General features: G+C 28.2%; 1 protein-coding gene across 1 annotated transcript in view; it reads right to left on the bottom strand.

Moving 5' to 3' along the window:
* The window catches only part of rod (rough deal), an 82,635-nt gene that overhangs the window by 53,235 nt on the left and 8,360 nt on the right, over positions 1-21,040 (bottom strand). Inside the window, exons 6-14 of the mRNA XM_067281868.1 lie at positions 18,099-18,133; positions 17,592-17,708; positions 15,307-15,385; positions 14,954-15,015; positions 11,673-11,773; positions 6,621-6,759; positions 3,827-3,867; positions 3,538-3,600; positions 798-873 (exon numbers count right to left, since the gene is read on the bottom strand). Of these exons, the coding sequence (XP_067137969.1) occupies positions 798-873; positions 3,538-3,600; positions 3,827-3,867; positions 6,621-6,759; positions 11,673-11,773; positions 14,954-15,015; positions 15,307-15,385; positions 17,592-17,708; positions 18,099-18,133 (713 nt within the window). The remainder of the gene's footprint in view (positions 1-797; positions 874-3,537; positions 3,601-3,826; positions 3,868-6,620; positions 6,760-11,672; positions 11,774-14,953; positions 15,016-15,306; positions 15,386-17,591; positions 17,709-18,098; positions 18,134-21,040) is intronic.

Here is a 21,040-nt window from a genome sequence, read left to right as displayed (position 1 = left end):
TCAGAAGGAGTTCCACAGTATACATTCCAATGATCTCAGCCAGGATCATGTTGACAGTACTGTGTCAAACTGCTGGCTTACTCATGGATGCCACTTTGGAGAGATGGAAGAGTTCATAATTACTATACAAAACTAGATAATAAATACAAGAAACTACAGAGAAACTATATCTAAAAGATAATACTTACAAAGAATATTTGTAGGAAGTACAACATGCACAAAACTATACAAAACATCATATCTGGTTACAAGCTTTTAACAGAAAAGACTACTTACACCAATACAGCCAAAAAACAAATCTAATACACCAAAAGCTTACACACAAACACAAACTACTATACACCTAGAAACTATACTACAAATACATACCTTAAACAGTCATAAAAAAGAACACACACAGAATATGCTATGATTGAGCTATCTATAATCACAGATAAAACAACCCATCACAACGGACCAGACATCACTGACAAACAAAACAAAATCATATACATCATAGACATAGCTGTATGAAGCACCACAACATACAAAATACAAACAATGAAAAAATTAGTAAATACTCAGAACTCATCCATGAAATAAAACATCTGTGGAGAAGGGACAGGTTAAAGGTTTTTAAAAAATAAAATTAAGATATATAACAATATTATTCTCAGTATACCAATATATGCATTTGTTTTCCATAAAAAAAAATTACATATTGATTAATTATTACAGATAAGGATTCAAAGAAAGAGAGATTCTATCTTATACAAACATAATTGGAAAATATACAATAATAATAAACATTTACTTACCTCAATGTCTAAATGAAATAATCTGGCAAAATTTTCAGCTTCATCAAATTTTCCTTTGCTTATTAAATGTGATAATCTATAAATTATTTAAAATATCAATATATTTCAAAATTCTGACTAATAACTGTACTTAAAAATAACAAAGATCAATTTAATAAACTATTATATTATACTAATTATTTTATATATTATTTTTATTGTTTAAGAAAATATATTTATTCTTAATTTTCTTTATCTTAAATAAAATTTAATTTATCTATGGTTTCTTTTAGACAATATTTTTTAGATGTAACATAATAATTAATCTAAATATTTAATACATTTATCATAGTCAAATTTCTTTCATATTCTTCTAAATATGCAGAAATCATAATTTTGGAAATGATATACCAATAACATCATTTAATAAACATACATTTAAAAATTTTCTTTTGTATTTAGTATAACAAGTTTAATATATTTGTATGAAATCAGTATTTTATTTTATGCTGCAGTAAAAAATGATTAATATATATATCTATATATCTATATATATATTATTTCATCTATATATCTATATATATATTATTTCACTTTACACTTCACATATTATGCATGATTTCATTCAGCATTAATGTACAAATCTTTAAATTAGAAAAATTAATTATATATACAGTCGAGTCCGCCCAAGGGAAAGTGGAAATGCAATGTGTCGAGTTGTCTAATATGACAACTAAAGTGAAGACAAAAAAAACCCACAAAAATTACAATTAGGAAAATACAGTAGTGCAATGTACCTCTCTCACCATCCGTCACTGGCACTAAAGTTAGTTTCTACTCCAAGTACCCCAGCAATTTCCATCGCCTTTTGTTTCAGTATCAGTCCCGAAACAGAAAGATTCGATTAATGAATTTGCTTTAGCCAACGTACCAGAGCATCTTCGACATCCTTGTACGACGACTTTCTCTGGCATTTTCAAGACAGCAGCAATGAAAATCCAAGAAAAAGTTTCTTAATTTCCTCTTTTTTCTTCAGGATTCCCACCAATGTTGTTCTTGGAAGGTTTTTTTTTGTTTTTCAAATTCGGCTTGCAAAGATTTCTTATATTCAAATTCAGACACAAGTTTGTATTTTTTCTTTAGTGTAAGTGTTGTTAGCTTTTGGACACTCATTTCTAACAGAAATGTGAAACACGTGCTACAAATAATGCATGACGTGAGAAAATGCAAAATCGGATTCTGCTGTGAATGTTGATATAGATTGTATATTTTCTTTTCATTTATATGTTATTATTTTATATATAAAAATACATAAAATGTTAAGGCATTTTTATTAATATGTATATATTAATAAATAAGTTGCATCCCCTTCTGAAAAGAATGAGTTCACACCGCACAGTAAACTGTGCGGTGTGAACTCATTTTTTTCAGAAGGGGAGTCGACTTATCAGATGTCTAAAGGAGTGTGGGACAGCAAAAGTATGTTGATTTATCCAGTGGTGATGAGTTAAACGGTGTCGAGTAAACCAGAGTTTTTTAACATTAATACCTATGAAATCAGCCAGGACCACAGAAAACTGACTACTTAACCGACAGTGTTGAGTTATACCTATGACAACTTATGCAGATTTAGTTACTGGAAATTATTTTTCAGTAACTAAATCGGCTAGGTAACAAAGTACAGTAGAGCATCGATTATCCGAATATCGATCAACTGAAACGTCAATTAACCAAAAACTTTCCAATCAGCAAATTTAAATTTCTGCTAGTGCTGTGGCACTGCAATCTTTGGCTATGTCTTAGGCTACTCCAATATTATTTTTGTTGGGGTGCGTGTTTTAGCTGGAAGCACTGGTGCAACCATCAGAGGGTACTTAAGGACATGTCAGGATTTGAACGAATTTCAACATGGGATTGGTTGATATATTTTTTGTACATAATCAATTATCTGAAAAATCAATTTTCTGAACCACCCCAGTTCCCAATTGATTCGGATAATCGATGCTCTATTGTATTGTATTAGTTACACAATTATAGTAGAGTCTCTGTAATTTGACATATACTGGGTTAGTGGATGTTAGATTACAGCAGATTGTTGGATTACTGGATTTTGTATGTACTGTCCAGCTACGCGATGAAAAGCAATGAACGTAACTGCCAATGTGCAGAAAAGACCAAGTCCATTAGGAAAATAAGGTAGTTCATTTAAAGAATGAGTTTGTTTACATCAGTAAAATAATTTGAAAATAAAATCAGAATTTAATTAATAGTTACTATATTGACAATTTACTTTTTAGAATCTATGTCTAATAATTCATTTAGAGAAATTATATTTATAATTTCTCAGTGGTATAAACTCCTTCCACTTTCCTCCTCCAGCATGGAAATAAATTGGAAAATTCCAGGAAATTTGCCAAGTGTTGTTTTGCTATCTGTAGTAGGACAGTATGTATGTATTTATGTATGTACAGTACATACTATACAGTAAAAAAAAAAAATCACTTAATTAACAAATTAGGTTATCAAATTAATCACAATTTTGACCATTTTGCTGACTGCACATGTAACAACCAACTAGTAACTAACAGGATACATACATCAATTAGTAACACTAAAATTTCACATGCACTGCATTGCAGGAAAGTGTCAGATTTCTGAATTTGTCAGACTGGTGAATGATGGACTATAGAAACTCTACTGTATTTGTATTGTATAGTTTATAAAGTTATTTATAAATTAAAATTAATACAAGTATATTAACCTTCTTTCTGGTAATGTATCTTCAATACTTTTTACTCTTAACTGTGAAATATGTTCTTCTCCACTGTAAAATATTTGAATTGTTTAGGATAAAGTAAGGAATAAATATAAGAAACTACAAGTTAGAAATTAATAATTTAATTCTAAATGCATCAAAATTATTCATTAAATTTAACAAGAATTTTTTGAAGTATGTTAAGAAAAAAATTAAATTATGATAAAATTTCTATAAAATCAAGATATCCAATACATTATATTCTCATTAACTGAAATTAAGTACATCAACTTACATTTCATTTTTCTTCAATCCATCAACAACATAAATAGAATCCTAAAAAAATATTACAAATTACTAAGAAACAAAACTGCTTAAATAGTAGATTTAAATGCTTATTTTAACTTTTAACATTTCTTCAAAAAAATTAAAAAAATAAATAAAAACTGTGTTAGCAATAATATGCTATTTAAATTTATTCCAAATAATATATATGTTATTTAAAATAAATCTGAATACCATATTTTTGCAAAATGACTGGCATGCAGCATGAAAACAGGGAAGACCAACATGCCAGTTAAACTGCAACTGATATATAAAATTAATTTGATCTAACAAAACTAGTTGTTAATTAAATGTTAAAGAAAACATTCTTGTGAGTACAATAAAATAATAACATTTGTAATTTGACTGACTTAAAATCAGGAAGAGTGTTTTTCATTTACAAGACAATAAAACAATTAATGACTTATTGACGTAGTAGTAGTAGTAGTAGTAGTAGTAGTAGTAGTAGTAGTAGTAGTAAGTGTGGACTACACTGACCATCTACCTGACCTTAAAAATAACAGCTTCCTCTCAAATTTCACAAAGCTCATGTTAATGGTATAAGCTAAGATAATTTACAGCAAGTTTATTAAAATCTAATATGTTTATTTTTGCATTTTTTAATCAAATAACAATAAAATAACATAAAAAAAGCATTTTCAGAATTCCACATGTACTTTAAATCAGCGCCGGATTAAGCCTCTAGCGGGCCCTAGACAAAATTTAAATTGGGGCCCTATTTAAATAAGTTGCTTCTAAACAAATCTTATATAATGTGACATTAGCGTAGCTAGCATGGGTGACACCCGGTCAAGTCACACCGTAGTGTCACCCTTTTTAACTGTTTTATAAAGCACTATTGAATTGTAATAACTTCGCACTCGAGCAACTTGAACGCTACATCGAATATGCGATGTCGCGACATATAAGTTTAAATTTAGAAAATGAATCATAACCATACATCAGTATTACTATGAGAGGCGGCCCTAGGAATATTTCTAGATGTGTGAGAGATCTCGTGAGAGAGATTACTTCTGACATACGGATGGCTGTTGACTTTTTTTTTTTTTTTTTTTGCAATGGCTAATGAAGCCGGGCCCCTCCGAATTACGGGCCCTAGACATTTGCCTACTTTGCCTATTCGATAATCCGGCCCTGCTTTAAATTGTTAGAAAAAAGACAAAATGAAGAAATTAAAAACATATAATCGTAGTTTTTGATGTAATGCTGACAATTTCACAGTTTTGGAATAAAAACTGGTTAGTTTTTATATGACATAACTTGTTCGTTTTTTAATGCAGCCTCTAGAGAGGGATGTATAACCTCATTTAAACAGGCATGCTAGCTTTTACTATACACAAATATCTGATTTCATGGTCTCCCATAGACAGACCAGCATGCCAGTCATTCCGTGAAAATATGGTATATTTATATTAATCTATTTCTTGTTTGTGTATTTATTGAATTGTTATTCAATTACAATAATGATTATTAGAAATTTTTCATATTTAATATTTTTATTTTTTATATTTAATAAAAATGAAACAAATTATATATGAAACATGGACTAGAATTTAATACAATATCAGTAAAGTATAGAATAAACTATATAGCACTAGCATCTTTTAATAAAAATTTATTTTCATTTGATATATTTTTTAACCAATAAGAAAATATTTTATATTTATTCATTAAAAATTAAGATAAAGATATATATCAATATTATTATTTACTTAAATTTTAATAAATTTGCTTTTATTTGATTGTATATATATAATTTTTTTTTTAATTTTGTTATAAACATACAGTACTATTTGTCCACTCACTCAACTTTTCCTCCAGTTAAAAATCAAATCATTAATAGTACTAAGAATTTTAATTTTATACAATGCCATACAAAAATTGAAAAATATAATTCTCTTTATTTATTTAATCACCATACTCCATACATTTCTAAATTCAACACTTATATATCACCAGTGAGTTCTCCACTAAAAAATCTGATGTCATGTTTTGTAAAAAAAAACATTTGCATTAGAAGAGCCTTTTCATGATGGCCAACTTAATTTAAAAAAAAGGTGAGAATTGTGCTGTTTTGCTAAATAATTAAAGTAACTCACTTAACCATTATCCAAATAAACCCTTATCTGTGTAATTTTCTTCTATACTGGAGTCTTTCTTCAATAATTTTAATTTCTTAAATATTTATATCATTAGGCTGATGTAAAGAGGACCAAATATTGGTTCTAATCAAATTTTGGACCAATCCATGGAGGTAGTTTTTTTGAAAAAATGCTTAATATTTCAATATTGACCAAATTATCCAACATAATCGTGCAATCACGTTTTATCATATACAATAGCAGACATATTAATGTCCGCTATTACGGTGTCCACAGCAAGAGTGAATTCTAGAGTAGCTTCTATAAGCAAAATTTACTTGTTTCATGGAAGCCATTATGTTAGTTTGTTGAATATCAACAGTCTTTCAGGTCATTGAGCTCAATGGTTAACCACAACACAGGCTTCAACAGACAACTCAACAGTCCATTTAGAAACATTGTTTTCTCACTGTTGAGCCAAGTGTTGAATATAGAAATGTACCAACTATCAATATATTGCTAACAAAAATAGAAACATATTTAATTAAATTATTTTGAAATAAAGTATTTAGTTTGTTATTAATTAAATTATATTAAAATATAATAATATAATATCACACAAGTTACATATTAGATGCAAATTAATAAAGTTATAATAAATACCTGATTGGATGGCATAGTAACTAAAGTAGCATAATCATTTAGATGTAAATTATAAGTAACATCTAAAGATGGAAACAGACAAATTTGAAACCACCAACTGGATTCAGAGTATTTTAGTACTGCTATCTTACTATCCATTCTGAAAATATATGATTCTAAAATTTAAATTCAATCAAAAAAATGAAAATTAATCAATAACAATATTAATAATAATATTTTAATGTGCATATTAAAGCATACTTTACAAAAATAATGAAAATGAACATGCATAAAACATTAGTTTTTAAATATCCAAGAAATTTAAAATAGTGTAAAAAATAAATACAGTTTATTAAATATTTTTTAAATGTAATACAGACTATAGTTTTGGAAAAATAAAACTGATTTTATTAAAATTATTTTAGCTTCTCCAATTTCTTGAAATCAATTAAAATGTTACATAGTATAAGATTTCAAAAAATTAGTCAACAAAAAGTATTTCAACACACATCAAAAATAGAAAATATTAAATCATACATATGAAAACTTATTGTAACAATTTAAATGATAGAAATTGAATAACACAGGGTGTCTACAATAAAATACCCTGACTTTGAATGCTTATAACAATTCTGCAAATAAAATACTTTCAGGCCAGTGGTGTATTTGTTGTGCAGCAGTTAAAATTATCACCTAATTTTTTTACAATGTGTTTCTGTCATCAGGAGGTGTGCTATTAACTGCTCCTGCAAAAATGACATCACTACTGGAGAAGGCTCAGATTGTCATGTTTGCTGAATTTAAATTCATTGTTGCAGTGCAAATGAATTTTTGCCATGTTAATGAGAAAGCACCAGATGCCAGAAACTAAGACTGCAAGTATTGTAGTCTTAATTTTTTTTGTACTGTGTATTTTAATTTAATGTAATTCCTCCCCATAGAATTAAAAGTTGGTGTTATCATCATTTATTTCATCTGTATACTTCAATCAAGAATTTCTGTACCAAGGACATAAGAAATCAGTAAATTTGTATTAAATCCATTATTTTCTAATATTTCATACATAAGCTTATTAAAATATCAAGAAAGATTATTAGGTTATGTGCAACTTAACAAAAACAATTTGTTTGTTTTTGCATTATATAAACAATTTTCTAGGTTTTTATTCAATAATAATTATAATCTATGGGGGGGGGCGTGTTTGAACGTTGATGCTGCAAGTGACTTTTCTGCGAACCCTTCATTGTTCAGGAAAGTGGTGAATTACTGTTTAATTAATTAACTTACGACTAATACAAGTTTAAACTAACATTATCTAAGTAAGGGTAAAGGAAACAGCAAAAAAATATTCAAAAAAATAATAATATGCAAAGATCTCCAGTCAGGCGTGGTAGACCTCCATTGACTAGAACGAGGATAGAGAACAAACAAGCTCAACCATGCACTTCAAGTTCTAAACTCATTACGGATTACGGAACACAACCGAAAAATGATTTACAAGAAGGAACAAAAGAATTCTCGAATCAAAATACGGAACCTGGTCAGCAGAATTCACTAGGCTCAACAGGTGAGTCACCTAATATTAATTCAAATCTTCTTACCAATTCGGCTAGTCAACTTGACACCACAATGGCACTTTTATGGAAGAAAATATCAGATTTAATAAATACTTCAAATAATAAATTGTTAGAACAAATGGCCTATATAAAAGAAGATGTAGAACGAATACGTCAAGATATATGTGAGACTAAGGAAAGACAGATAAATATGGAGGAAGAAATTAAAAACTTACAACAACAACTAGAAAACCAAAAAAATGACAACGAACTAATGCAATTCAAAATAGACTCTTTAATTAATGATAATAATTATGAAAAAATAATTGTATATAAATATCCAAGCTCGAAAACCATATCAAAGTTAGAGGTATACAACTTTATGACCAATGTACTCAATATTCATGATATAGCCCAAACTGAGATAATAGAAACAAACTTAATAACAAAGCAACCTAATACAACAGTAAGAATAACATTCAGTAATAAGCAACTTCGTGATAAATTTTTCTATACCTTTATTCAAAAGAAACAACAAAAAAATGCATTAGAAGAATGCGAAGATATGCAAATATCCCCAGAATTGACTAAAAACTCAAGGATAAGAAGGAAAAAATTATTCCCAATATTTCATGAATTGAGAAAACTAAAAGACCAAGTGAAACTCCGTAATGATATATTAATGATAAACCAAGAAAAAATAACATATAGCCTAAAATTGAGCAAATTGGTTCATGTAAACAATTTTCGTCCTTATAGTAATCAAATAAATACAGATAGTTGATATCATGTTAAGCAAAAATATAGGCAACAAAACAAAGTCATAAAGAATAATCAAATGGTTTCTATAGCTAACTGGAATGGCCAAGGAATAAAAAATAAAATGTCACTAATAAACAACTTTCGCGTTAAATACGAACCGGATATTTTAGTTTTTCGAAACTCAATAATAAAGTTAAACAAGCAATCGATAATCTTTTGTTTTTATGCAGCAGATTGAAAACTTCTGATCTAAGAATACACATGAAACTTTATAATTCAATTATTAATCCTATGATATTTTATGCCAGTCCCATTTGGAGCTTGGATTATCTCTATAAATTGGAACTATTTCATATTTACTATCTATGCAGATTATTTCAGTTAGAACGGACAATACCTGGATATGCACTATGCCATGAAACCAATCATATATGGTCTTTCCCGTTTATATTAAAAAGCATTATTAAATTTTATTACAGACTCAAATTCAATAGTGACAACAATTTGATTGCTCTATACCATGAAATTATCAAGCAAAGTAAACTTCAAAAAAATAAACAGCTATGGCATAATAAATTAAAAACTATCTTCAACTCTTTTGGAGTATCAGAACTATTATTTCAAGATATTATTCAAGATTGGAAAACAGGTTACTCACTTCTTTTAAACTCAGCTATAGCACAATCCATCAACAAGGATCAACTTTCCCTATACAATAGTAAATATCATCCGTGGTACTTAGACATATTTCAAATACCATCAGTTCAATCATATATGTTGTACTCAGTAAATTTGAATGTAAAACGCCTTATAGTACAACTCCATTTAAATAAATACTCGCTTTATGTTAACAACACTTATATAAGTTTATCAACAAAATGCTTTTTATGTAACGCTGACGACTTATCACCTTACCATTTAATATTAAAATGGCCAAAATTAAATGATATTCGTGAGCACTATGACATAGCTCAAACTTGTAAAAGCAACTCGCTAATAGAATTGTTAAATAACTTTAATAAAATGACTAAAAAGGACTTATATAAAATTTATAATTATTTTAGTAAAATAATTGACATTTATAATAACAAAACAAACGAACATTAACAAAGTATTAAAATGTGCCATTATTAATGAAATATGACAAAAAAATTGTAAGAATAAATTAAAAATGTATGGAATGTATCTGTGGAAAATAGGTGTAAATTAATAAAATCACAAAGTATTGTAAAGTAAAAAACAAGTAAATAATGTAAATGTTACCCCCTTGTAATAGGAAGAAATTCCCAATGGACAATAATAAATTATGATCTTTATAATTATAATCCATGTGACAATTTAAAAATTTTATTTTGCAACTGATGTGTAGTTTGCTGAACTATTCTTTCCAATTCTTAGATTTAATTTGGTGTTGTATATATAATAAATGGTGATAATGTAGTGTTAATTTGAATTCTTTCTGAATTATAATTATGATCATTGGCGTACGACTTAAAATAATTTAACAGATTTGAAAAATAATATTCAAGATTTAGTGACATTTGTAAAATTACATTTTCAAAACTTTTTTTCCTTTCCTTATAGTTTATTGTATATCTTTGATTATAAAGTAACTTTCTTACCATTTTTATTTGTTCAAAATTGTGATGCATCTTACAATTGCAACTTCAGACTTTAAATGTAAGATGCCATTCAAAGTCCAAGACAACAATCAGCAATCTTTGCAATTAGACCGTGTGCACAAATAATAAATATTTTCAGCTATATTTTTTAACATTGGTATCAGTTCAAATGAGCTTTACTGATAATGAGTGTTTAATTTAAAATCCTTATTAATATTTAAAATGCCTTCAAGATGACATTATAATATAGTATTTAAAATTACTTCATACGTAGAACAGCCTGGAAATAGAGCTGCAGAATGTTAATTCAAAGTATGTATATTTTTTATAAAATAATTGATAAAATTGATTATTTCAAAATTATTCTTCTATATTTGTTTTATATGGAAGGAAAAGAAATTGTAAAATTTGATTTCAAAATCATAATGCATATTAGGATCACAAAAAATACAGCAAATGTACAAATAAACTTAGAAAATTAAATTGAAACAAAACTCATAAAAATATAATGAAATGTTCTTTACATATTCTTTAAATATTTATCCTTTTTGTTTATTTGAAATCCTACCCTTTCATATGATATATCAGTCAATTTTTATTCCATTCTTTCTTCTTTTCACTATAAAAGTGGCTGTTATAACAGAATTTTTAAGAATAAATTCCAGTAAAGTAAAGTTAATAAAAAGAGTGATTAAAAACGTCTCTAAGACCTTAAGTAGAAAATTGATCCTAAGACTTCTCAAAAGGAAATTATCTTAACCAATAAAAAACAAAACTTCAGTTGTATTCTTCTTGTGTTTAAAATTAGTATATATGTATATATCTAAATTATTTCATAGAACACAATTTTCATTCATAATTCAATATTGAAAATTGTTATAAATAGTATACCAGAATCTGACAACTTATGAAGAGCTAAAGGCCTCAAAGTACACAATAAAAAGAGTATTTTTGAAATTAAGATGAAATTGAATATCATTTAGACTTATATCATCAGACTGTTCATTTGGAAAAGTAATATATTTTAAGCTTCATAATGAAAATATTTCAATCTAAATATTTGTAATGTAGGTAGTGGTAACAAAATTTACAACTTTTCACATAATTTAATTAAAATTTAAAAAGGTACTTACTTTTGACAATCTTTAAATTCCAATAAAATAAAATCTTCTATATCTGTATTATATTTATTTATGATCAACAATGTAAACGTGCAAATAATATAAAGGTGTTTCTGAAAAATAATTTTTATAAATGGAAGGAATTTTAACTTATATCAATACCACACACCAATTATATAACTAGTTATATTTACACAAAATTATACTTGAATTAAAATATAAATACCCCTAAAAAGATTTTCAAGTTAAAGTGAAAAAGAAAAACAATTATAATAATTTTAATACTACAGTAAAAAGACCTAAATAGATATTAATTAAATTAAATACAATTAGAATTTAATGAAACTAATAACATTTTAATAAATTTTTTAAAATTTTCAATTTATTCATTATATTTTTTCATATTTCACAACAAGAATAAATAAATAATTTAATAAATTTTAAAACACTAATATACAATTAAAATTATATATTAATTTTGTTATCTTTATATTTAGCTTTTCCATGTAGTAAGATAAAATTTTGTCTAATTATTCAAATAGTATCAGTTTAGTCTGTTAATCAGATATTTTTGGCTTTCTACTTTTAAATTAATTTGAGAAATTTTATTAAAATTTGTGAGTATTGATGGGTTCTTGTCCAAATCATGTTAAACGTTAAAAACTTACATACATTAAGAAGCATCCAAATAACATTAGTAAATATTAATATTAGAAAAAGTTTATTTTCATAAATATATTGTTATATGAGAGAATTAACAAAAAAGATTGCACTAGTTTAAAAGTTTGTATATAAGAGTAAAATTTGAATTCTGTAATAATTTAAATTTAGTTAAGCCAAAGTTCTGAATTTGATGTTTGTGTATTTTATAAGTAGATACCTATTAATGAAAGCATTTGAAACTTATTGTTTTAATCATGTTCATTTATTATGTGTTAGTTCTTCAATAATGCAGATTTTGAATTTTGAAGATGATGGAAACTGATCTCAGTTCAATTTAAAACAGTTAATATTTAAAGACATTTTATCATTTATAAAATAAAAATATTGATATTTATAAACTTTTTATAGTAAAAAAGTTAGTACATTCAAGGCAAAATAGTTATTTTAAATTAATTAAAAGTTTTTATTTACATCTTATAACTAATCTTTTATTCTTAAGTAAAATAAAATGTTTTTAATTTCACATAAAAATTTAACATTTTCAAAGTTGTAATTAAATTATTTTGCTTTAACAAATTAATTTAATTGGACTTTTTTTTAATAAACTCCAAGAGAAACTGAATATATACAAATATAAGCATTATACCATTTAAAGATGGTTATGGCAAGATTTAGAGTAATTCAAATGGCAATGTAGAAGGATTTTTTTCAACCTTTACTGACTAAGAATAAAAAAATAAGAATGAAGAACAAACCACTTTATTTGTAGAAGGTAGTTACAGTCTTGACCTATTTTTCCACATAACTGCCTTGTCGATTCAGGCAGACATCATACCATGACACCAGTTTTTGTATACCAATGTTGAAGAATGTCGCCACATAGCATTCAGCCAACCACACTGTCAGTCAGCTCCATGCTGCTTGTGAACTGCTGGCCTCCTAACCACTTTTTCATTTGAGTGAAGAGATGAAAATCACTTGGTGCTAAATCTGGGCTGTATGGTGGATGAGGAAACTCCTCCCATTTAAACCCATGAAGGAGTTTCTGAGTCATTTTTGCAGCATGAGCACGAGCATTATAATGGAAAAGAATTATATCCTTGGACAGCATTCCTCTTCTTTTGTCCTGGATTGCCCATCTAAGGTGTTGAAGAGTTTTGTAGTACTTGGTTGCATTGACGATTGTCCCAGGTGCCATAAATTTAATCATAAAAATGCCTCTTCTGTCCCAGAAAACAGTTGCGATCCTTTTGTTGGTGGAAAATGATCATTTGAACTTTTTGGGTTTGTTTGGAGATGAAGTATGCATCCATTGTTTTGACTGCTCCTTTGTCTAGACATTTTTGAACAACACCCATGTCTCATTACCCATCACAATCTTGTCCAAGAACATCTCTCCATTCTGGTGGTAACACAGCAGAAACATCAAGGCAGAGCCTATCCTTAGTATTGTGATAGTCTGCGAGCATCTTCGGAACCCATTGTGCACACAATTTGTTAAACAAGCTTGTGTTACAATGGTATATAGTATGGACCTTGAAAGTTGAGGAAACTCCTCACTGCCCAGAAATCATAAACCAATGCCTTTCTTGCACCAACTGATCCACTTTGTCTACCAAATCATCAGTCATCATACACTTCTTTCCCTTGACTGCCCTCATCATGAATGTTGCACATCCTTGTTTGAATTTCCTGCACCATTCACACACACATCTGTAGCTCATGACGTTCTCACCATACAAATTATATATTCTTCAATGAATTCACCTCCATTCAGTCCTTTGGCCTGTAGAAATCAAATTACTGCTTGCACTTCACAGTTGGATTGGCAGCACCATGTTTATGTGTTTACTGCACAGTAGCAAGCAAATAGATTGGTGCAACACTAAGTGGTGAGAGAATATACTACTCACTAGGGGCACACCCTGTCTCTGTCTCACATGCTCTCAATTTTTTTCATGCGTTAGTGAAGGTTAAAAAAACTCTCATATGTAATGTAAAAAACTTGTCATTTAAAAAAAATTATTTAAATTAAGAGAAAATGATTAATTTGTAGGAAAAATAAACGTAAAGCTACATAAATTCTACTCCATATGATAATATGTTTTGATTCTAAAAACTAAATTCAATATATCCTAATATATTTGCAATCACAATTTAACTTAAAGATTTTATTGATTTTTGAAAAAAGCATTTATCAGAAAATGAGAAGTTAGAACTGTTTTATCTTTTTATATATAAAATATATACATGATAAATAATGCATAAAATACATTACAGTAGAGCATCGATTATCCGACCCCCGATTAACCGACCATATTCTAGTTGGCAAATTCAAATGTCCACTAGTGATGTGGCGCTACAATATTTGGTTATGTCTTGGCTACTTTAATATTATTTTTGTTAAATTTTTGCATGTTTTAGCTGGCAGCACTGGCTCGACCATGAAAGGGAGGCTAGTATTTAAACCAGGCCTAATACACTATACTAATAATGTATTTTCTCATACTTTTCGGTTATCCGACTTTTCAGTTATCCGACCAACCCCAGTCCCCAAGTAAGTCGGATAATTGATGCTCTACTGTACTATATTTTATTAATTATGATAACAAAACTTTTAAATTTTTTACCTTTTCATCCAATACAATAAGATATCTACTATTCTGAGTGCTTTGGATTTTTTTTATTCTTCCTAATTAATAAAATTAAATATATTAAATCATAATATAGAATATATATTTTAATCTTTGAAAAAAATATTTTGGTTTATTACAATACCTTAATCAATTTTTGACAAATCAATTTTATTTATTAAAGTTAATTTTAACAATAAATTCATAGAATGTCTCATAAATCACAATTACTGATAATGTTAGCAATATCCCATGAGGTTCTATCCAATTTTTTTCCAATATTTATTAAATCTGAAAGATGTTGAGTGCAAAAATAAATTAAATTTAATTACTGATTATAAAATATATACCTTCAACACACACATCTGGAAGAAAAGAAATCAAGTGATCATTCTGTAAATGTAACCCCAAAACATTATCTCCTGTACCCTAAAAAACAAATATTAAAAAAACAATACATAGTATTATTATTATAACAACCAAATTTATATATTTTATAAATACAGAAACTGAAAAATGTGGCAGATAAAAAGCCTTCTTTCTAGCAAAATACAATTTTTTGAATAAAATTATACTGATAAATTTTATTGTCAAAGTATTACATTGCTATTAGAGTAACCATATACTGTACAGAAAAGCACCAAACTTTGGAAAAGGAAATATATATTTAATATTACTTTCATGACCACCCAAAAAAGTAAAAAATCATTGTCCAAAAATGTTCACAAGTCACCATCACTGCCTCCAAGTCAAAATGGCACCACTTCCATTTCACACACTAGACCAACAGAATAATTGAATAGTGATAGCTCTCAATGAAAATGCTCAATTAGGATTACTTTATTACAAACTGTATGCAACAGTGTTGCCGATTCCCTTATCTACAGGATCCATACAGGTAATTCCATCTGTAATTCCCTGACCAATTAAGGTCTCTGCATTTCCCCCTTTCCATTATGTAATATTTGGCCAAGTCTATTTAAGCCCATTTTGCACACAATTATATAAAGTTTTTTTAAAAAGTACTTTATTCACTTATAAAAAATGAAAAACTTTGCATAAAATTGATTACATAATTAACTACATCATTTCTACATCATAAAAATTTCATGATTTAATTTAAATAAATTCATAAATTTTATTTAAATAAGAAAAAGACACATTGTAAAGTTGTGAGAAGGAATAAATTCAAAATAATTTAAACAGAAAAAATTGCATATTCCATGAGATGGAGAAATCACTTATCACTTCCTATTTTTGGTCCAGCAAAGACTCATTCAAAGTTATTGCATTTCTTCCAATCCCATCCTGAATCTTATAATGGAAGCAGCTGAGTTTTGGTAGAAAAGCAGGTCATTGTCCATGGAATTTTTGAAAATCAACAAAATGTAAACTTCCAAAATTCCATGGGCCATGTGGATATAGAAATTTGCAGTTAGAGAGAAGACATATCACAAATCATCAGTTTATCAAAATTGGCAGGATTATTATCTCCACATACTGTATGTGCATACAGCAGCAAAGAATACAACAAATAAAAATACATGAATTTTGCAAGGTCTGTCATGTGATCCAAAATGTCCCATACACAATATCCTTAAACTGACTGATGATTCTTTGCTTCCCCCCACAACATCAACTGACTGCAATGAGTTAACCAAATGTTGTGCAAGTCAAAAAAATTGGGAGAGCTGTGTACAGGACACAATCACAATTGTTTAAGATGTGAATCTGTCTTTATGTGATTACAGGAAGTATAAGATGTAAATAAATAAAGTCTTGGTGGTCATCACATTCCAAATCAATATTGGTTTGGGCAGCGGCACACTTGAAATATTCCCATCAGAGTTGACGTACTTGGTTTTCTTACACTCTCTACACAATCTGTATCATTTGGCATTAGTCATTTTGGGCTTTTCTGATTCCTTTTCAATTTTTCTTTCCAACAATATGTTTCTTACATTTCTGTTCATTTTTTTTTTTTTTTTTAATTTCTTTGACATTATGAAAATTTTCTTCAACTCACACAGTTATCAGCTTATAACTTTACAAATTCTATTTTATTGGTAATTACTACTAAATAATATTGTAGATCCTGTCATTCTGTACAAATTGACACAAATTTCAACATCCTACCTCTTTGCAATTCAAAATTTCACTGCCCAAATGCCATGCAGCCACTTTCGGTGTTCACACACAACCTCTCCCCCCACACAGCTGCACACCCCCATTACCCACCATTTTAAATATGAACGTAAACCTTCTATCCAACAAAATTTAAATTGTTAGATTATCATTTATAGTTTACGACATAAATGGCAATATTTGTTGCACTTATGTTTCATTGCTCCAGTTTTCCGAATATACTGAACCGAATTTAAAGATGTGTTCGGACCAAAAGGGAGCAAGAGCAACAGACAGATTCCACAGTATTTGCAGATTCCCTGACTTTTTCTGCTAAAAATCTTATTCCCTGACTTTCCAGGTCTGTACAAACCCTGTAACTAAAAACTTTAAGCATGACTCTCAATTTTTTTGTGAATAAAATTAATTCCAGGAAATTAATTTATTAAAAAACAAGATAATTTAATGTGTTATATAACAGTAAAATATTAAGGCAAAACCTGATACTTACAAAGACTCCCAAGATAAGTTCAGAATTAGACAAATTTAAAGGAAAACAATGCTTCATGTCAAAATCAGAATGATGCAAAGATAAATCAATAGTTTGTTGAGAAATACTTGAAATTGTCTATAAAATTTAAAACAAATTGAAAACTATTACATTTAATATTTTCCTTAATTATGCAACAATATAAAATTCACTGAAAACAAAAATTGACATTAAAATTCTATTTTATATTTTAATATGACATTCAATGTTGTTGCAGTACCAAATTATCTGCTGAACTATTCATTAGGATATATTATGGTTAACTAAATAATCTGGCAGATCGTTTGGCACTATAAGTGAACCTGTTTGTTGTATATATTATTATAGTAATCAAATATTTAAATATATGATTGCAATAGAATTAATAATAAAATAAACTATAAAATGAAACTTTTGATTTAAAAATAATAAAAAGTATGCAAATATTTTAAATTTTATTCAATGTATTATTATAAAACTAATTCCTACTTTTTGAATTTCAGTATCTTCTCCATTTTTTGCCACTAAAAATATAAAATTAATAATTTGAGTCAGTTTTAAAAATTAATAAAAATACTGTATAATATTAAATATTTAGAAACAATACAAATAATTTTTTATATTTCATATAAATTTGTATTTTTCCATTTATATTACATTATAAAATCTTTAAAAACTATTTTATTTGAGAAATCAACAAGAATAACCACTTTAAAGATCTATTTCCAAGTACTTTTCAAGTTTGTTAGGGCTGATTATTAGGGATGACAACGAAATTCTACATTTATAAATTTAAGAAAAAATTGTAAACTATCAATTTTTAAAATGTTAAAATGCACAAATTCTGATGTCGAACCAAGTACCACTTTCCAGGCTGTTTCCTTTTATCTAAAAATATTCATTTAGATCACATAAAACCTACCAGTATTCATTTGGATGTTTTTAATTCTAAAAGGAATTATTCTTGTTTCATCCCTCTTTCAATTTTCACAAGTCTCATTTTTTCTAAATTATAGTCCACCTATAACTCTATTTCTTCTTGTGTCTATGTTTTTGTTTCATTACTTATTTCTGCCACCACTAATAAGACTTTCCAACAGAGTCCAGGGTCTCTCTTCATATCCATAATCGTTTACTGTTGATATATTTTTTCTTTCTGTATTTCTTCTAATAAGTGTACATCATCTCATTTAATTTCTCAATCCCTCATTAACTCCATCTTCACTAGTCTCCAAGGAGAGAATAACTTTTTTTTTTTTTTTTTTTTGTGGTTTTAGGCCCTTTCCCACTCAAAAGAGAGCATAAAAAGGCCCCAAAGGAGAGAATGACTAGTAATAGTCATTCTATCCTTGTAGAAGTCTTTAAAATGCTTCCTCAGCTTTGAATCTAAAGTTTTTTCTTTGTTGCTCTGTATAAAATTTCTTCATGATTTCTCTTTACTGAATCATATTGTGACCAGAGGGTCGGCACCTCTTTAGTGCCTCGTCAGGACTGACACCACTGTGTCTTTCAAGGTGAACACAGTATTTGCAAAGTTGCGTGAGCGGTCATGTACGTGGATGGTTGGATTTTAGAGGAGAGTTGAGAGACAGCGAGACAGAAGTGATTGACTCGAATACAAGGTTAACAGCTAAAATAACCAATTTAATTTAACAGAAATGAATACTTGAATTGATGATAGAGAGAGAGAGTTTACATGACATCGCATGTCATTATAAATACCTGAAGCACTAGATTGTGGAGACTTCCAGATTGAGGATTGAGTTCGTTCGGTCGGTCGGTCATTCAGTGGGGATGAAATTCAGTTGAGAATCCTTGTTGAGAACCAACTCCAAGAAAAGGATTTTCTTGGAGTCGGTCGAGGAAGCGATGGAGAACTGGAGGATCTAATAATCCGGGGAGTTTGACGGTGTTCACTAAAGAAACACCAGGGAAGAAGTTCCGGGTAGCCTGGATGACGATAAACCTTTTTGGGGCACTTTTGATGATGCGTTCGCAAACTCTCAACAATGACCCTTTTGTCCTTGAGTCACTCCTTTTTATAATTCCAAGTCACATTGTCTTTTTTCACCAATAGTGAATTTTTTGTTTTAGTTCCCAGTGACACATTCTGAGTTCCCTGGGAAAGGAAACAACTCCAGAGGGAGAGAAATGCACTCATCCTTCGGTAATAAAATGGAAAAAGTTTTTTCTGAGATTTAAATAAATTTTCTTTTGAACATTTCGTCAAATCCAATCTCTCGCAATGTCCTCTAGCTCTCTCTTGTATTTCTCTCATCTTTCTCATTGCTAACATTATTAAAATGCATGGAATTTCTTTTCAATACTATTTCCTTATCTAGTGCTTCTCTAGGACTCCAATGCTTCCACAATTCTATTATTCAACATAATGTAGAAAGAGATGTTTCTTACTGCCTTCTCTTTCTTCTCCCATTGCAATCTTCCTTTTAATTCTCAAAACCATCTTTTAAAACTGTCTCTGTAGTCCCATGTTCTTGTGCTAGTTCTTTTAAGAGTCCTAACTCTGCATCTAAAAACTTTCATTTTAATAACTTAACTATTGCTCTTTTCACTAGAGTTTTAAGCTGCCATTTTGCATCTGTATGGATCCTGCAAATCAAAATGATATGTAAGTTGATCTAAAAGCATCCTTTCTGTATATTCTCATTTCATATTCTTCTATACTTTTCTCAATTCATCCATAAAAAAAATTGCACCTTTTTTCTCTGATCCATGTTCCAATTTTAACATCAACCCTAAATTACCTGGATGGAACCTAAAGTACCATCAGAAAATCTCTGAATAAAGCATCCCATTTTAACTTTTCTTTTTCAAATAAACAGATCTGCATATCTACAAAATTATTTCTTCTCTAAATTCTTCCAGCACTTTCCTTTCCATTTTTCTAACAACTGATTCAAATAAATCCTGCTGTAGGAGAACCAATGGATACTCTTCTTTTCTGCCTATAAAATCTTTCAAACCAATATGACTTTTTTTAATACTTATTATGTTTTCCAGAAAAGTTTGTCATGGTAATCATCAAAATATAATTTTTAATTTACATGATATATATATCATGTAATTTAAAAATTATGTTTTGATTACCACTTCAAACTTTTTTGCTCTTTGTTTATATTTATATATATATATATATATATATATTATATATATATATATATTTTTTTACTCATTTAATATAAACATATTTTTTACTCATTTGAAGTGGTAATCAAAATTATATTTTGATTACCACTTCAAATGAGTAAAAAATATGTTTTTCTTTCTTAAATATTATAACTAATTTTGTAATTTTGTCAACATTAAAAAATTATCTTGACTTGAAAATTTTAAGATTTGACTCTTAATTTCAAATAAGTAAGTCAATTTGACTCTTAGATTTTGTAGCCAAGAAAAATCTCTGATATAGC

The sequence above is a fragment of the Centruroides vittatus genome, unplaced genomic scaffold (genome assembly GCF_030686945.1).
Source record: "Centruroides vittatus isolate TY-2023 unplaced genomic scaffold, ASM3068694v2 contig_927, whole genome shotgun sequence".
Classification (NCBI taxonomy): domain Eukaryota; kingdom Metazoa; phylum Arthropoda; class Arachnida; order Scorpiones; family Buthidae; genus Centruroides; species Centruroides vittatus.
This window is presented reverse-complemented; position numbering and strand designations above follow the sequence as displayed.